General features: G+C 41.5%; 1 protein-coding gene and 1 long non-coding RNA gene across 4 annotated transcripts; one reads left to right on the top strand and one right to left on the bottom strand.

Moving 5' to 3' along the window:
• Positions 1 to 4,352: 4,352 nt before the first annotated feature.
• Positions 4,353 to 14,219, bottom strand: NXT2 (nuclear transport factor 2 like export factor 2). Of its 3 annotated transcripts, XM_002720186.5 has the most exons (5): positions 14,008 to 14,219; positions 12,972 to 13,053; positions 11,906 to 11,992; positions 7,853 to 7,997; positions 4,353 to 6,515 (listed from the first exon to the last, which is right to left on the bottom strand). In XM_002720186.5, exons 1-5 carry the CDS (start codon positions 14,103 to 14,105, stop codon positions 6,334 to 6,336), a joined length of 594 nt encoding a protein of 197 aa, XP_002720232.1. In that variant the 5' UTR covers positions 14,106 to 14,219; the 3' UTR covers positions 4,353 to 6,333. The 3 variants fall into 3 exon arrangements, with proteins under 3 accessions (XP_002720232.1, XP_008271091.1, XP_069922519.1); XM_008272869.4 differs by lacking the exons at positions 12,972 to 13,053; positions 14,008 to 14,219 and adding an exon at positions 12,478 to 12,818; XM_070066418.1 differs by lacking the exons at positions 12,972 to 13,053; positions 14,008 to 14,219 and adding an exon at positions 12,086 to 12,197.
• On the top strand, positions 8,450 to 10,811 carry LOC127484878 (uncharacterized). Its single transcript, XR_007912068.2, has 2 exons — positions 8,450 to 8,975; positions 10,424 to 10,811. It is a non-coding gene; the product is annotated as an uncharacterized lncRNA (long non-coding RNA).
• Positions 14,220 to 18,246: the final 4,027 nt, after the last annotated feature.

An 18,246-nucleotide genomic window follows, 5' to 3' on the forward strand; every position in this document is an offset into this window, starting at 1 on the left:
TGCGCCAATCCGAAGCCAGGAGCCAGGAGATTCTTCCAGGTCTCCCACATGGGTGCAGGGGCCCAAGCACTTGGGCCATCTTCTACTGCTTTCCCAGGCCATAGCAGAGAGCTGGATCGGAAAAGGAGCAGCCAGGACTAGAACCGGCGCTCATATGGGATGCTGGCGCTTCAGGCCATGGCTTTAACCTGGTGTGCCACAGCGCCAGCCCCGAGATTGGTAGTTTTAATCAAGATTAAAATGGGTTTATCCTTAATCCCAACAAGTGCACTTCTATAACTTTATTCTCTAGGTATGATCTCCTGTATGTGCAAAAATATATGTACAAAGAAGCTCAATGTTGCAGTTTTTAAAAATAAAAAATGGCAACAATTAATTTATCCAATGACAAAAACGGTTAAGTACTATATTTTTTAGTTAGCCTGGTGTTCCAGGCTCCTGTTCAAAAGACCGAGCACGTAATAATTATTTTGAAAAAGATTTGTTTATTTGTTTGAAAGGCAGAGTTAGAGAGAGAGACCGAGGGGGAGAGAGAGAGAGAGAGAGATATCTCATCCTCTGGTTCACTTTCCAAATGGCTACATCAGCCAGGGCTGGACCAGGTGGAAGCTAGGAGTCAGGAGCGTCATTGGAGTCTCCCACATTGGAGGTAGGGGCCCAAGCACTTGGACCATCTTCCATTGTTTTCCCAGGCACATCAGCATGGAGCTGGAATAGAAGTAGAGCAGCTGGGACTCAAACTGGTGCCCATGGGGGACATCGACACTGCAGTCAGTGGTTTTACCCACTACGCCTCAGCGCCAGCCTCAATAATAATTTTTTAGAACCTTACAATTTTCATTTTATTTGAAAGGCAGAAAGACAGAACTTCCACCCACTGGTTCACTCCCCAAATGCCCGAAACAGGGAGGGCCTAGCCAGGCAGAAGCCAGGAGTTGAGAATTCAATCCAGATCTTCCATGTGAGTGGCAATACTTGAGCCATCATTGGCTGCCTCAATGGGTATGCATTAACAGGAAGCTGGATTGGAACTGGGGAAGAGAGGGCAGAGCAGGGACTCAATCCAGGTACCCAATATGTGACATGGATGTCTTAAGCAGGGACTTAAACCCTATGCCATATGTCTGCCTTAAATAATAATTTTAATGGATGTTTATGCATCAGGTACTATGCTACATGTTTTTTTAAGGGAGCCTTTTTCTTTTTTTAAAAAATTTATTTGACAGAGTTAGACAGTGAGAGAGACAGAGAGAAAGGTCTTTCTTCTGTTGATTCACCCCCCAAATGGCCGCTACAGCCGAAGCTATGCTGATCCGAAGCCAGGAGCCGGGTGCTTCCTCCTGGTCTCCCATGCAAGTGCAGGGGCCCAAGCACTTGGGCCATCCTCCACTGCCCTCCCAGGTCACAGCAGAGAGCTGGACTGGAAGAGGAGCAACTGGGACTAGAACCGGCGCCCATATGGGATGCTAGTGCCACAGGTGGAGGATTAAACAAGTGAGCCACGGTGCTGGCCCCTATGCTAAGTGTTTTATATCTCATCTCAGTTAAATTAATGTTAACTACCCATAATAATTTCTGCTCCCTATTCATTCACTCAATCATGTGACAATTATTTTTGAGGAACCTACTAGGTACCAGTTCTGCTTACTTAATCCATAAAAATGGACTCAATCTCACCCCACAAGTCATTTCTAAGCTCTTTCATATTACAGTCCCCTGATGTAAACTAGAGCCCTGGGGCCGGCACTGTGGTGTAGTGGGTAAAGCCACCGCCTGGAATGCCGGCATCCCATATGGGCACCGGTTCCAGTCCCAGCTGTATCACTTCCTATCCCGCTATCTGCTATGGCCTGGGAAAGCAGTAGAAGATGGCTCAAGTCCTTGGGCCCCTGCACCCATGCGGGAGACCTGGAAGAAGCTCCTGGCTCCTGGCTTCAGATCTGCACAGCTCTGGCTGTGTGGCCATCTGGGGAGTGAACCAGCAGATGGAAGACCTCTCTCTCTCTCTCTCTTTCTCTGCCTCTGCCTCTCAAATAAAGAAATAAAACTTTAAAGAACCTAGAGCCCGTGCTCTCAGATAAATACTCATAAAAATGGGGGTGGAGGGAGATATCAGCCCACCCTTCTGAAACTCCAGTAATTCTCTGGAGCCTAGAGCAGGTTTGAGAGCTCTGTTCTGGAGTAACAGTGAAAGGACACACAAAAACCAGAGTGGAAAGTGAGGGCCGGGCAGAGGCCTTGGCAGGTTAGCGTCTTTAAAGTGCTGCTTAAGTGCAGATTTTGCTGCCAGGATACTAAGACGCCAGGAGGCGGAGTTACTAAATGTGCAATCTGAGCCATACACTCCCTTTCCTCCAAACTATGTTCTTTTCTCTTCATCTCCTTCCCCCATTTCCCAGGTCTGGACAGCCTGTCTCTCTGTTCCCCTCTTCAACTTCAGGTACTTACAAGGCCAAGTGGTGATGACCCCAGCCTTCTGTTCGAGTGTCTGAGGAGCCTCATCTTCAGCTTGGGTGTGGGGTTTGCCTTGAGTGATAGTCTCCTTTTTTCCCCCTCGCCCATGGACATTTCCATGGAAATGGTCAAATGGGCTACAAGGATAAGCACCCGAGAAGCCACTAAATGCTCACTTTCAATATTTAGCAGTGTTTCAGTTCAATGAAGGACTGGCAATGAAGACCTTGAGTCAATTCTGGTTCTCTAGCAAGAAGATACTGAGTTGGAGGTAAGGATAAAAGAGGCTTAATATGGGGATTGGCTTTATTAAAAGATAAAGAGGGAGGAATAAGGGTGGTGTGGCCAAATCTTCAGATCCTGATGTGTATCTGACACTTGTTAAAGAAAAAGGCAAAAGCAGAATTAGGCAGACTGTGACATAGTTCTAGAAGGGTCTCAGTCCATGAGAGAGCTGTAGAGCAAGATGGCCCATGAGTGAAGCCCTGCACTGGATTGAAATGGGCAGGCCTTAGCAACTTTGTAGTACTTAGTCATTGACTAGAGGCTGCCCCCAAAGATCATGGCCTTAGTTCAAAAACTGCAGCAGATCCTGCAGCTGCTGTATCTGCAGGGTCTCAGCTAACTGCTCTCCTTTTAGTTGGAAGGTAAGTTCTTTCTTGAAGGGAGAAGTCCATAGCTGCCACAACCTCTAACCTTTTCTGGCTCCCAAGAGAAATACCCAAGCATTGCTATATCACCTTGTGATGTTTCTAAGACTGGGTTTGCAACATGGATTGTTCCTCCTGACCTACAAGGAGTGGACGTGATACATGCTCCCATTCTGTTATGGTGTTTTTCCTATAGACATTAGCCCAAGCTTCACTCTGTTTTACACACACACACACACACACACACACACACAGTCTTCAAATCTGCTGGTTCATTTCCCAAATGGCTGCAACAGCCAGAGCTGGGTCAGGCGAAACCTCATCCAAGTCTTCCACATGGATGGCAGGGGACCAAGTACTCATTCCATCTTGTGCTTCTTTCACAGGTGAATTAGGAGAGAGCTGGATCAGAAGTGGAGCAGCCAAGATGAGAACTGGTGCTCATAAGGGATCCTGGCACCACAAGCAGAGGCGTAAGCCACTGAACCACAATGCTGGCTGCTTTCAGACTTTTGAAGCACCTGCATACATATAGCTATGTTTGTCTCTCAGAGTTCATGTGTTGGAAAATTAATCCAAAAATTGTATTTGGAGATAGTGCCTTTCAGAGGGGATTGGATGATGAGGGTTGCTCTCATCAGTGGATGGGTTATCAAGGAAGTGGATTTCTTATAAAAGTGACCTCTCAATGGTATGCTTGTTCTTTCTGTTCATGTGATAGCCTGTGCTGCCTCAGGGTTCTGTGAGTCCCCACCAGCAAGAAAGCCCTCAGCAGATACAGCCCCTCAACTTGGGCTTCTCAGCCTCCAGAACAGCAGTAAATGCATTTCTTTTCTTTATAAATTATCCAGTCTTAGGTATTTTGTTATAGCAACAAAAAATGACACACACACACACACACACACACAATGCCTCAAGAGCAAAAATCAAAAGACCTTAAAATAAGCTTGACTGACAGGCATTTGGCCTAGTAAGACACCAGTTGAGGTGTTTGCATTCCACATGGAAGTGCCTGGGCTTAATACTCACCTTTAGCTTCTGACTCCAGCTTCCTGCGAATGTAGACTCTGGGAGCCAGAAGTGATGAGTCAAGTAATTGGTTTCCTGTCACACATGGAGGAAACCTGCATGGAGTTCTCCCAGTTGTCCTGAGCATTTCAGGAGTAAAACAGGTGAAGGGAGAGTGCGCTCTCTCTCTCTCTCTCAAATAAATAAACAAACATTTAAAATAACCAGACTTGAGAAAACTTGTCACAAACCAAATTTTATTTTTTCCAAGTTAGAAAAATATGAACATGTCAAAAATACAGTCTAGCCCATAAAGAGTCATTCCAGCCATTTAAAAGTTTATACAGAGTTTCGAAAAAGCAGTTCACGCATAAGTCTTAAAACACTTCATGAATAACACATAACCATCAGTTCAGTTATTGCTAGTTATATGTAGCTTTTACTTGAGACTGTTCTCCATTAGAGATAGGGTAGTATCTGGACATTCTGATTGTTGCTATTAAAGCTGTGGTTTACAAAAACCCCAAAGTAACCATAAGCTCACTTTGAGTAGACTATAATGTACAAGTTTTGATAAGTCCTACACGAAGGTGTGCTCTAAATTTCAGTTCCACTCCCTTATACTTTTAAATTCTATTTTGTGGCTACATTAGAAATATAGCACATATTTTTGGCCAAGAGTAGATGAACTATTGGGTTTAAAATTAAGTGCCTAGAAACATTAACTTTAGTTGCAATGTATAAAACAAAGGGCATCTCTGGCTTTAAAAACATGAAAAATTGGAAAAGATACTTAAATTTTAACCAAAAAGCAAAGTTACAGCTTCTTTACAGGCTGAAAAGTAAATGAATCAACTTGGTCTTTTGAAATTTAGCGTGATGACCTTCTTTTCTCTATTTTCTCTTTAAAAAGATAAGTTAGCCACATAACAAACATGTCTTAAAACAGATCTATTTGCCCACTGCCATGTGGAAAAACAAGTCGTAAAATCAAATACTTAAATTTTAAATAAATTTTAAATAATTACAGAAAAGATAATGTAGTCGGCAGTATAAAACACTGGCATAAAATCAGTCATTTTGGGAGTGGGTAATATATAGGAGACTTGAGGCCAAAGTTCACATGGAAGACTTAGAAGTTAATAATGGCACAGAGAGAGAGCAATGGCTTTGTTTCCAAATTTCCTGCTACCAGGTTAGATTTATTGCTGGTATTTTACTCCTCAGAATTTTTAAAAATAAACTGACACATATATATGCACACACAACACATGAGGCGGAGTGGGAAGACGGTAAAAAACCATTCTTAGACTAAAAGTGATACGATCATTTGGCAAAAATACTTATTAACTCAGGGATTTAAATCCTAAAAACAGGGTACATTTTTAGGAGGTAGAAAACAAGTACCCAAAATTTTATCACTTTGCTACTCCCACCTACTTTTGGCTTCAAACATGGTTTTCCGCATTTCTCATTCCTCATTCTCCCAGTAATGCTATTAGTTCTACTACCATTCATTACCTACATTTATAGACCTACAGCTGCCAAGAAAAATATTTTCAAGAAGTTTTACTGTTAAGCCACCAAATGTACCTGATACTCAGGTGTCAACTGAGAACATTTTGTGCCTATTTGGTTAATTTACTTCATAACAAAATATGCCAATGTAAACAAATTATCAGATAAAAGACTAGCAAACAACTTTACATGCAATTCTAATAGAACAGAGTAGCTGTGCAAACCGAAACTTGTGTTATTTTCACTGAACTGATTTGGAAAGTTACATATTAAAACCGCATCACTAGTGTTAACTGAAAACAGCCATGTGTTTTACTACAAAATGTACCTAGTAACCAAAACAAGCCGCATTTCTTCCCTAAGAGTTACATTGTGCTGATATTCCATAGATGATATTATAAAAGAATTCCATTTTTGCGATAGGCTGGGTTCACAGTGACTATGTTAGTACCAAGATCATGTGTTTAATATTACTTTAAGAATGTCATCACTGGAATGTATATAAGGCATGTAAAAATAGCATTAAAGCTCTTAAGGGCAATAATTCAAACTTGCACCAGATAGAAAAGGTGCTGCTAAGAATAATAAAAACAAAACTAAAACACATACTAGTATGTAGTGCTTTTACAAAAAAATGAGTTAACTCACACAAATTCCTGCTGCTGGAACTAATGGGACAAAGATGAATGGACTCTGGCCCCCTTTAACAACTAGCCCAGTCTTGAAAACGGAAGCAATCACTGGCAATTTTCCACACTGTACTGGTGGGAGTGGAATGAGCGGTCAGCAGGAAGTTTTGGTTGAAGAAGTGTTGCTTGTTTCCATCGAACTTCACAGTTCCACTGGTCACAACAAGAACTGTTGTCTGGGACTGGGTAGCTTGCTCTTCATTCACAAACGAAAAAAGAGAAGAGGTCAGTTTTATTTCTAGAAAAGCAAATTTCAAAGCTGTGTGGTTTATGATGTAATGATTAAAAATTTCACAGATTTTCTTTACATTGAGCCTAACTGTAAATCTGCATACTCAAAACCAAAAATTAAATACAAATTTCAAAGACACTGAAATTATTTTCGGGCCAGAATGATCTGAGGTACTCTAAAGTTTCAAAATAAAGAGCTTGTATTCAGCACAGGACCACTTGCTTCCTGTATATATTAATATTTCATTAGGTTTCTAACATGGCTAATATTTTGTTTCTTCAGCTATTGCTATTTTATAGAACTTTATAGGAAAAAAAACACATTACCCTAAACCACTAGAAGGGGCCTTTAAAAGCATTTATGGTAATTTTGCATTATGAAAAAACTACAGATGATTATAAAATTTTTTGCACTGAGATAAAATTATCTTTTAATTTCATTTTTCAATGAGGTAGTTGAAGTCCCTCATACTTAAGACACTTAGGACTCCACCTAGAGGTTAATATTATAAACTGCATCAGTCTATGTTGAATCAAATTCGATCCTGCCAAAACTTTCATATAATAGTAAATTTCTGTAAAACTTAAATAAGTTGTAAGATACTGAAAGACATTAATCACATATGTAATAAGTCTTCTCTGGAGACATGTTAAGGCTCAGTAGGCAGATATCTTGAGGGAAAATAGATAATCTCTCTTCTTCATGAACAAAAATCACATTTACCTTCAACTTCTCATATGACTTTTTAAAGCCATAATCACATAATCCACGAAAACCTATTAGTAGGTTTCTAAAGTAAGAAGCTTTTAAGGGGCCGGTGCTTTGGCGTAGCAGGTAAAGCCGCTGCCTGGAGTGCTGGCATCCCATGTGGGCGCTGGTTCAAGACCCGGCTGCTCCACTTCTGATCCAGCTCTCTGCTATGGCCTGGGAAAGCAGTAGAAGATGGCCCAAGTCCTTGGGTCCCTGCACCTGCATGGGAGACCCAGAAGAAGCTCCTGGCTCCAAATTGGTCCAAACCCAGCTGTTGCAGCCATCTGGGGAGTGAACCAGCAGATGGAAGACCTCTCTCTCTGTCTCTGCCTCTCGGTAACTCTGTCTTTCAAATAAATACATTTTTTTAAAAAAATTAAGAAGCTTTTAAAAGAAAATCAAAAGTCTGGACAGCCAAATCTTTTCTAATATTTAAGTTGCCCAAAAAGGTAAATACTTCTACCACTCCAGTTGTTTGCTGCTTCTGATGTAAAAGCTCAGTGGTCATCAAAGGCAAACAAAGGAAATACCTTAAAAGATCTTGATCTTACCATGAACTGGCTGGCAATCCAACATGTTGACTTGAAACTCACTGGATGGCAACATCTCAAAAAAATTACTCAGAGAATCCAGCCCGGTCACAACATTTCCATTCCAAATTAAAGTGGCCTTGTCTAGGTACAGCCTGGTAAGTGCCTAAAAAGAAAGAAAAGTCTAAAAATATGCAGAGTTTTGTTTCCAGGTAAAGTATAGTATATAAATGGATTAAAAATTACATGAACGTTAAATTTCTAAAAGCTTTAGGTGAGTGGGGGAGAGGCAGGAAGAAAGGGAGAGAAACTGGCAAGGAGAGAAGAGGGAGGGTGTGAGAGACATGCAATTCCCTGGCTCACTTCCCAAATGCCTTGAAGGTAGTGCGTGTGTATGGCAGGATGAGGGGGTGTGGAGAATCTCACAGAAAGTCCCCAAAATAGAATCACAGATCACTGCTTACCTGATTAGCAAAAGGAGGTGAACTGTGGAAACTCCACAGTAAAATATTGAGTCAAAAATTACTCCAACCACAAAATGAAAGTAGAGTGGAGTCACTCATGATAAGCCAGGAGCTGATGTTAGGCCTAACGCCTGCTACGGAGAGGCTCCTAATCATACCAAACAGACACCTCTGGGCAGTCAGGTGACAGTGCGCTGTGGACGATACCCTTCTACCCACACTGACTGGGCTGTTCAAACATAAGCAAGGCGGGAACAGTATTGACTGGGTTATTCAACCACACAACAAGATGGAGGACTGCCAGAAAATGAGGATTAAAAAGGGGAGCCCTTGCACCGCTCTCCACCCTTTTGAGGATCATGGCCTGGTGCGTGTCAACCACTGGGAACGGGAGAAAGAAGAGCGGAGCTGAGACGAGCTGTCACTGAGCTGTCACTGAGGGGAGCTGACCCGAGCAGAAAGAGCTGACCTCCCGAGCCGCAGCTTCCTGAGCTGCACCCGTTCCTGAGCCATTCCAGCCACAGCTTCCTGAGTGGCCTTAGCTGCTGTCCTGTTCCTGAGCTGTAACACTGCTGTAACACTTCGGCTTTGCCTCTGAACCAAGGGCCCGGTGTGTGTGAACCTCTGGATCTCCACACATCTGGAGCTGAAGAGACAGCCTGCTACTCTGCATGGAGCAGGTAATGGCACAAGATGACCCGCAGAGCTGTCCCTGAGCTGTAGCCCTGCCGTGTGTGTGTGTGTGGGGGGGGGCCCAGGGCGTGTGAACCTCTGGATCTCCTCGCACTTGGGGCCAAAGAGCCAGCCCGCTAGCTCTCTTGCTACGTGGCACAAGGGGACAACGGGATCAAGGGGCCGGCAGAGCCGCCACCTTGCTGCCTCACCGTTTCACAACCTCACTGTTGTGCCTGAGTGCAGAGCTGTCACCTCACCACCTCATTGCCTTCCCATCGCCTAGCACTTCACCATTCGCCCAAGAACTCCAAGCCTGTAAGTGACTGATCTGAGATCCGTCCCTGCTGGGATGTTGAACTCTGGACATTGTACACTCCCCACAGGAGAAACACATTCGTGATAGTGATATGATCCTAGACACGCAGCAAGCATATGTTGTAATGTCATGATGTCAATGATGTGCTAACTCATGATCAAGGTGGAAACATTAAGTGTGATATTGCTGTTTGATTATTGATTGTTGTTTACTGATTATAGATTGCTAGTTATTGCTATTAGTATGATTAAGATTTTGTTGTTATAGTAGGTATCGTGGTTAAGTCAGGACATAGATCATCAAGCTATAGACTGTGAAGTACAGAGTTATAGACTGTCAGATATAGGTTGTTAAGCACTTAGGTATAGAGTAAGCATAATATATTGCTATGAATAGAGTTGAGCATATTAGGTACATTAGCACTATCAGGCATATAGATTGATATTGATAGTGTTTTAACCTTGATAAATGAGCAAATGAGTAGTGTGATACATCCCTGGTGTGTCCCCGGTGTGTGAGCAATAAAAATCTTTCACTGGAAAGGCAGTCTTGTGTCCGAGTGTTCCTTTCTGCCCCGTGACTGACAAGTCGTACGTCGCACTTACTGCTGTCGAGCTGCGTGACAGTAGGGCTCGCGACGGGGGGGGGGAGGTAGGCAGCCAGAAATCAGTAACAGGGAACTCAATCCAGGTCTTTCACATAGGTGTAAGGGACCCAACCACTTGAGCTATCATCATTGTCTCCCTGGGTGCAGCAGGAAGCTAGAATCAGCATTAAGTGCCAAGATCAAACACAGGCACTCTGATGTGGAATATTTATGTTCCAACCAATAACTTAACTACTTAGCCTAATGCTTGTTCTGGTATATAAACATTTTTAAAGTTCGACCTCCCTGTCCATTTCCCTTGATCCCTCTCCAATGCAAACCAGTGTAAACAAGATGTCTGTCCAGAATCCTAGCCTGAAATAGATGCTATCCTACTCCTCATAAATTAAAGAGTTAAATATATTTTTTCATATTATACATTAGCCACAATAAGAAATCCTTGCAGCCAAAAGCTAGAAGATAGTTTTCAAGTTTTGCTTTATGTATTAAAATGAATAAATGATCACAAATTGTTTTTTTTTATTTGACAGGTAGAGTTAGTGAGAGAGAGAAAGAGAAAGGTCTTCCTTCCGTTGGTTCACTCCCCAAATGGCTGCTATGGCTGGTGCTGCGCAGATCCGAAGCCAGGAGCCAGGTGCTTCTTCTTGGTCTCCCATGTGGGTGCAGGGCCCAAGCACCTGGGCCATCCTCCACTGCCTTCCCGGGCCACAGCAGAGAGCTGGACTGGAAGAGTAGCAGCTGGGACTAGAACCAGCACCCATATCGGATGCCAGCGCCACAGGTGGAAGATTAACCAAGTGAGCCAGTGCCGGCCCCAATGATCACAAATTGTAAGCACATGTAGCCCAGACAAGCTTTTCTTCCTTTTCTAACTCTGATAATTAATAAATTTGTTAATCAAGTCATACTATAATTTAATCCCAGAGGTTATACAGATGTGAATCATTTAATCTTTGCATGTGTTAGGAAGAATTATTCCTTATTGCTATTATTCTGTTAGTCTACTTAGTTCAAAAGAATTGTGAGTATTTGCTAAAGCAGAGTCTCTGATGAACCAAATAAATTAAAGTCAAAATGAGACAAAATTCAACAGTTAACTATTTGGAGTCACAGGGAATATTATTTCTTAATATTCTATAATTTAACTTGGGTTCCAATGCCAACATCTATCTTCACACTGATAATGAACTATATCCCACTTTTTTGCTACTTTATTTTTGAAAACAGTAGGCACAATTATAGACAAGGAACAATAAGCATCCACTGCCTCTTCCCATTTCCCATCTTATATCAACAAACAGAAGTACCAGGGACTTCTTTGATCTTCTGCCTTTAGAAGGTGGGCTTTTATCGATAAAGTACCAACTTTTGCATCTGCAGAAGAGAAGTTCACTAAAACACAGTCCTATGCTGCTAAGAGATTTAGATCCATTTGACCACCCAGGTACCTAAATAATTACTTAGAAGATTTGGCACAGGGATAAATTACAATGAAAATGCTGGTGATGTGAAAACTTCGTCTGTTGAATACTAAAGTATCCTAGCTATGTGTATGCTCTTTGTGCCAGCAATAGTTATGAGGCTTAATCAGAAATTACCTATTAATACATGAAATAAAGGGGGCAAATCAGGAAGCATTCCCTGTAATGACAGATCCTTTCACTGGTGCTAATCCTTCCTTAACCATATTGGATAAATGGTGGTATTAAGACAAGGTAACATATTTAAGTAAATATATGATAAACCCAATGATAAATGCGGTTTTCAAATTAATTCCTACTTACAAACCTAATCATAAAATGACATTAAGAAAAATAGCAACTTGCCCATGATCGGGAGAACTAGGTAAAAGCAAACTTATACTTCCACAAACACTATACCAATCGTTCCCTAAGCAATCTGTTTTTAAAGAACAAGTCCAGTTATCATTTACTGAAGTCACACTAATAGCTGGCTCAACAACAAAAGAGAACTGGTATTTAATAAACAGCTGTAGAGTCCATAACACTCACCCGTCTTCTTTTGTCCATTGTCTCGTAGTAAATGTTCACAAACTCCTCAGCAGCTCTGCAGGCTTGATCCACATAAGTTTTGAAATCCTAGGAGAAAAACTTGGAGGTATAGATTACCACCTTTCCAACCCCTCATTAACACAAAACCACCAACCGAAGTTAATGATTTATTTCAATCACCATACTGCTCTATACCCAGTCCTCATTTGTCAATATAAATTTAAGCTTAATAATGGTAAGAACTCAAAAGTCAACAATTTTTTTTACTATTTGTAGGTGCATGTCAATATATAATCATCTCTGATTTGTGAATTAGATTATTTTCATTTGTCACGTATAAACTTCTACTGTTGCCTGGCAACTAACTACTTTGAACTTTCAGTATTTCCAATAAAACATCCACCCTAATAAACACGACGCTGTATGAACCTTAAAAGGAGGGGGAAGGGAAGCTAGTGAGTAAACTAAGAACGTGTTCAGTTCTCCTTTCAAGGGAGAAGTGAGGACAAAACTCAAAACTGCTCAAAGGGAAAAAATAAAAATTAGAAAAAGAATGAAGTTCAAGGAACTACCTGAAAAACTACGTAGCTCCACTTGAACAACTGTTCTACTATGTAAACATTTACCGGTGTTTGTCAAAGAATTGCAGAATATTAGAAGAAAAATATTATTGGGGGCTGCGCAGGACTCAGGATCAAATAGCTTCTTGCCTAGAAATTCGCTGGTCCTGGCGTATTACTTGAATTAATAACAGTGAATCGCCAGTTTCTCAGGCGATCGAAAGAGATTTTTAGGGAATCAGATCGGGAAGAGTGTTTCAGTCGTAAACAAACACTAAGACCCTGCCTCTCCACTCTCCGGATTTAACTATCCTTTCCGGGACCAAAATACTACGGCACAACTTTCGGAGGGCGGGCAGTAGAGTGGACCCCGCCCCGGAGCCAGGCTGGTCAGACCCTGATTCGCTACCTGTTCATGTGACCAGGAGCCAGTCCAACCCTGAGCCCCTCCCCTCTACCGCCCATGCTTGGGCGCCGAGACTCCCCATCGCGACCCGGACACTCACCACGGACGTGGCCATCGAGGAGCCCGAAGCACTTTGGTCCAGTGGCGGCGTTACTACCTCCTCGCGTCTGTGGCCTCCTCGGCTGCGAAACGATCAAACGTTTGGGAAGAGACCGAAATCCGCCAAACGCGCACAATTTTCTAATAGCCAATTCGGTTCCGGAAGTAGATCGGTCCGTCGCTAAAAGCAACCCGACGTTCCAACCGTAGGTCTACCTCCCTTCAGTTCCGATTGATTCCTCCCACCTGGCTTATTTATTTACTAGATGTTTATTTATGTAGTTTAACAGAAAAAAAGAACACTTTACTTTTGCTAACTGCATACTCTGAAGAAAAGTATACCAATTTTTAAACGGTACACCTTGGGTCGAATCAAAAGGGGCCACTTAAGGGGGGGTTTCTTTGCTACAGGAAGTGGGGGGGGGGGTCAAAGCCCACTGACGACCAATGAGAAACCGGAGACCTACAAGATCCATGGTCTATAGGAAAAAGGGGGCGGACCTTGGGGAAAGGCATACTGCGCATGACTGCTGGAGAACCGTTTGCCGCTTAGTTCTGGAACATTCTCAAAGAACCTAGGCTATTGAAGCAAAAAAGTTTGGTGGTATTCTGGAGATTATTCACTATTAGATTTTACTTTGGGCATATTTAAGGGTAAAGACTCGAGTCTCTCTTCAACGATACATTTTAAAATATATTGCCGATCTCAGACAAGAATTAATTCACGATGCCATTCACTACCTTTTCCCGGTTACTTACCACACAAAGCAAACAACAGATAAAATGCCAAGTACAAAGTACTTTTCCACACATTTTTACTCATTCTCTTATTTCCAGTAGTGTCGAGGTAACTGCTGTTTTTATCAAATCCATTTTTAGCTAAGATACAAAGTATTTAACCCGCTCAGGGACACAGGAAGAGATTCAAGCCCAAATGATAAAACTACGGCAGCAATCTGGCTCTTCGCCCCACCATCCCTTAAGAATGTCCACCTTCAAGTCATCCACGACTTAACGGCTGTCTAATCGGATCTTACTATGAGTAGCTGGTTTGTGGCTCCTCATGACGATAGTCGCTCCTTCCTTGACGCCTTTCATAGTCTTCCTGAGACCAGTCTCTTCTGAATTTTCTCATCTTTTCAATTTAATTTGTTTTTCCCGTCACTCTCTTTTTAAGTCTAGCTCCAACGGCCACCATACAGGACTTCTCTGTCCTCCTCAGCGTGCCACTAGCTGACGTCACGTCCGGATGTCTCACACTTTAAGCTCTCCCTCCTGCCACCTCATAATGTCCGGGTGTCTCACACTTTAAGCTCTCCCTCCTGCCACCTCATAATGTCCGGATGTCTCACACTTTAAGCTCTCCCTCCTGCCACCTCATCACAGCCGTTACATATATGCTAATAAACCTCAACAGGCACCACCTCCTTGCTGAGTTCCAATTACAAATAAGGAATTTTATTAAACATGAATATCACGACACACTATAGGCTTTCAACACTTGGAAGCCCAGATTTTAGTCTTTTTTTTTTTTTTCTGCACTTCCAGTCTGTCCTCCTTATTCTTTCCGTCATCTCTACTGGAGTCCTTGGAATGTTCGTTCCCCTATCCCGAGCATCATCATTCATTCAACAAATATTTATTAAACATTTACTATGATGCCAGACGTTGTGCAAGGTTCTGCATATAGAGTGGTGAATAAAGCAGACATAACGCATATATTCATGAAGCATAAAGTGTAATGGGGGTGCTGGACAGTAAATAAAGCTTTCATGAGTTGCAAAATAATTCCACATAACTTTCCTAGTTCTGCCTGTTCTCTAAAGCGGCTTATTCTGTTTTTATCTTTTCGCCTCTCTTTCCGCCATGCACCAACTGTGATCACTCTAATCTCTTTTGTCCCCCGGAAAGTTCTCCTAATCTTCGAAGACCTACCTTAGTCTGTTCTCAATTTGTCTTTTTCAGATTTCTCCCAAATTCACAAACACTGGCAAAATTAACTACTATTATTTGCCAAAAGGGACTCTTTACTGCTTTACTGGTTATTGTCTTTATTGTGGGCTGCTGTTTCATGTTTCATTCAATCCTTACAAGCCGAGAGAGGTAGATATTATTATCCAGATTTTAAAGAATTGAAACTGAAGTTCAAAGAAGTTAATTGGCTAGAATGATACACCGAGTGGACATAGGATTTTAACCCCATACTGTCTGACCCCAAAGTTTTTGCTCTTAGAAACTCTGCTATTCATGAATTTTCTTATACTCTTCTTATTTTAGAATGTTCACTACCTATGTGTAGCTCCCCTTCAGGGACCGGGGCAGGTTCACTCTCCTCTATAAGTCTTCCTTTATTTCTTTTTCCCTGAACCTAAATGCATATCGTTTGGGTTACTTCTTTTATGACTATAAGGGCAGCTATTGGTGTTGTCAGTAATGCTGGGAACTAGGGGGTTACTGGGAATACTGGAAAGGGAGATTTGAATGAGAAGTGGGGGCAGGACCTCAAAGTTTTTTGTACTGACTTTTTGCAAAGAATGTTGTGCTACACTGCAAGAATTGCTACATTAGTGTGCTACAGACGTGGGAGGCTTGGTAAACTGATAATGGAGAAACCAATGCTGGGCTTTGTTAGGATAGAGCAGTGAATTTAAACCATAAGAAAACTTGTTGACTAGGGAGTCGGGTGGGAACCAGGTGAATAAGAAACAGAATTGCTTTTTCCTAGATAACTACATTTGTGCAAAATGTTGGGAGAATGACTCAGAAGGGAGTAAAAGGGCTTTTCTTGGAACATGGAGTGGAATTTTGGTCAAACACATTGTTAGCATCAGTCTGGGTTAAAATCCTGACAACACTGCTGACTATTTCTGTGACTTTGGCCAAATTGCCTAGTGATTGCATTACTCAGTCCCCTGATATATGGAATAGAAATAATAATATTAGTATATATTTCAGAATATTGCTGTAATATTTAAATGTGTCACTGCCTGTCATATGGTCCCTGTTTAAGGCACATTATTTCCCTACCTATTGCAGAGGAGATTTGGTAGCTATGTATTTGAGAGTTTGAAATTGGGATAGATTAGGTAACTATTGGTGTATTGAGAGAGGTATCAGTACAATTCAGGAAACAGGGATCCTGGGATAACAGATCATAGGAGCAATATATTGGGTTGATTAAATTGCTTGAGGTGGTATTGTGCAGCCAGCTCTCCTGGTCAAGTGTAGATGAAAATCGCTGGAAGTTACCTAAATCCCTGTTGGAATCTTTGCCTTACTCTGGACTTGAGCAGGACTAATCTTAAACAACCAGAACTGTGTGTCCCTTCCTCTCAGATCTCTGATTGAGAACCACCTAGTTAAAATTAAATAGTTTTTAAAAAAGCTTTATTGAGATATAATTCATATCCAATAGAATTCATTCTTTTAAAGTCTTCAATTCAGTGGATGTACTCACAGGGTTATGTAAGCATTACCACAAAACTATAATATTTTTAAAATATTCTAAAATATTCAGGAAATAAACTGCTTTCCTACTACCATTCAGTTCCCGTTGTCTTTTCACTCAGGCTCCAGTGACCACCGATATAATTCCTGTCTGTATGGATTTTTCTAGACTGGACATTTCATATAAATGAAATCATAATCTACGTAGTCCTTTGTGTCTGGCTTCTTTCACTTAGCATAATGTTTTCAGGGTTCCTCCATGCTGTATCAGTATTTCAAATTGCAGAGTAATATTTCATTCTAAAGATATACTTCATTTTATTTATTCATTCATCCATTGATGGGTATTTGGTTGCTTTCAACTTTTTGGTGATTGCAGATAATGCTTCTGTGAACAACTGTGTACACTTTTTTGGGGGTGAGGGCACATCATAGATACCTAGAAGTGGAATTGCTGATGCATGTGGTAATTAATGTTTACTGTTTTAAAGAAGTGCCTGCCTGATTTCCACAGTGGTGACACTGTACATTCCCACGAGCAGTGCATGAAGGTTTTGATTTCTCCACATCCTTGCCAACACTTGTTATTGTCTGCCTTTTGGATTATAATAATCTTGGTATGAAGTGGTATGTCATTGTGATTTTTAATGTTTATTATTTTTATTTATTTTCACTGACTTGAAAGGCAAAACAACAGAGAGAGAAAAAGAAATATTCCATACATTGATTCACTCCCCAAATACCCACAAAAGTCAGGGCTGGGCCAATTATAAGCCAGTAGCCCAGAACTCTACCCGGGTCTACCACATGAGTGGCAAGGACCCAAGCAGTTGAACCATCACTGCTGCTGACCACTCACAGTAGCAAGAAGCTGACTGAAAGCAGAGTAGAGGATACTTGAACTGGCACTCTGATGTGGGATATAAGTGTCCTAAGTGGTGGCTGAACCACAATGTTTGCTCCTCATTGTGGTTTTAATTCATATTTCCCTGATGCCTAATGATGCTGAGCATCTTTTCATGAGTTTATTGGCTATTTGTTTATAGTTTTTGGAGAAATGCTTATTCAAATCATTTGCCCACTTTTAAAAGTGGGTAACGTGGCTTTGTACTATTGAGTTTTAAGTCTTATTTTATGTTCTAGATACAAGGCCCTAATAAGATACATAATTCACAGATATTTTTTCTCCTTCTGTGGTTGTCTTTTCGCTACTGTGGAACTGTGAAGAGGTGTGTGTGTGTGTTGTGGAGTAGGTCAAATTGCAATACTATGATCCCTGTTGTACTGATGGATGGTCAGAGTTTTTGAATAAATGCTCCTTAATTTCTTGTAGACACTTGCTTAACTTTGAGAATTTTGAAAAAAATTGATTTTGATCATTTTCTGTGTTTTCATTGCTTTTATGAAAGGATGGATTCATAGAGGTGCTCATTTTGTCATTTCACAAGGCCTCCTTAAGACCTCACTCTTGCACATAATTTAAAGGATATTATAAATTGAAAGATTCCAAGATGGTGGAACACGAAAGAGCATACTGCTCTAGGCTAGGGATAAATAGTAAAAAAAAAAAAAGAAAAAAAAGTTGTAGGGAGGAAGTACATTTTCAGGGGAGAGTTTGAGAAAAAACCACAGTGCAAATTCTATGGAAGGAAGAGGAACGCCATAGATTGGTGTGGAAGGTGTGGACATGCAGCATGAGCATAGACACAGCACATAACCTCAGTTGCTGAGAGCTGGAGAAAGTGCCAGCTTTGGAGAGTGAGGTGAGATCAGACTGCAGCAGCACTTGCCGCTGGTGATCTAGCTAGAGGGAAAGCTTGGTGTGAGTC

The sequence above is a fragment of the Oryctolagus cuniculus genome, chromosome X, assembly GCF_964237555.1.
Source record: "Oryctolagus cuniculus chromosome X, mOryCun1.1, whole genome shotgun sequence".
In the NCBI taxonomy this organism is placed as follows: domain Eukaryota; kingdom Metazoa; phylum Chordata; class Mammalia; order Lagomorpha; family Leporidae; genus Oryctolagus; species Oryctolagus cuniculus.

What these genes read in the sequence shown, in the direction of transcription:
- NXT2 (XM_002720186.5), bottom strand. Translation starts at nt 14,105, where the DNA reads ATGAGAAAATTCAGAAGAGACTGGTCTCAGGAAGACTATGAAAGGCGT. An exon ending in CCACAAACCAGCTACTCATA is followed by an intron (nt 13,054 to 14,007) that starts GTAAGATCCGAT and finishes ATCGTTTCGCAG; the next exon opens with CCGAGGAGGCCACAGACGCG. An exon ending in CAATGGACAAAAGAAGACGG is followed by an intron (nt 7,998 to 11,905) that starts GTGAGTGTTATG and finishes CTTTCTTTTTAG; the next exon opens with GCACTTACCAGGCTGTACCT.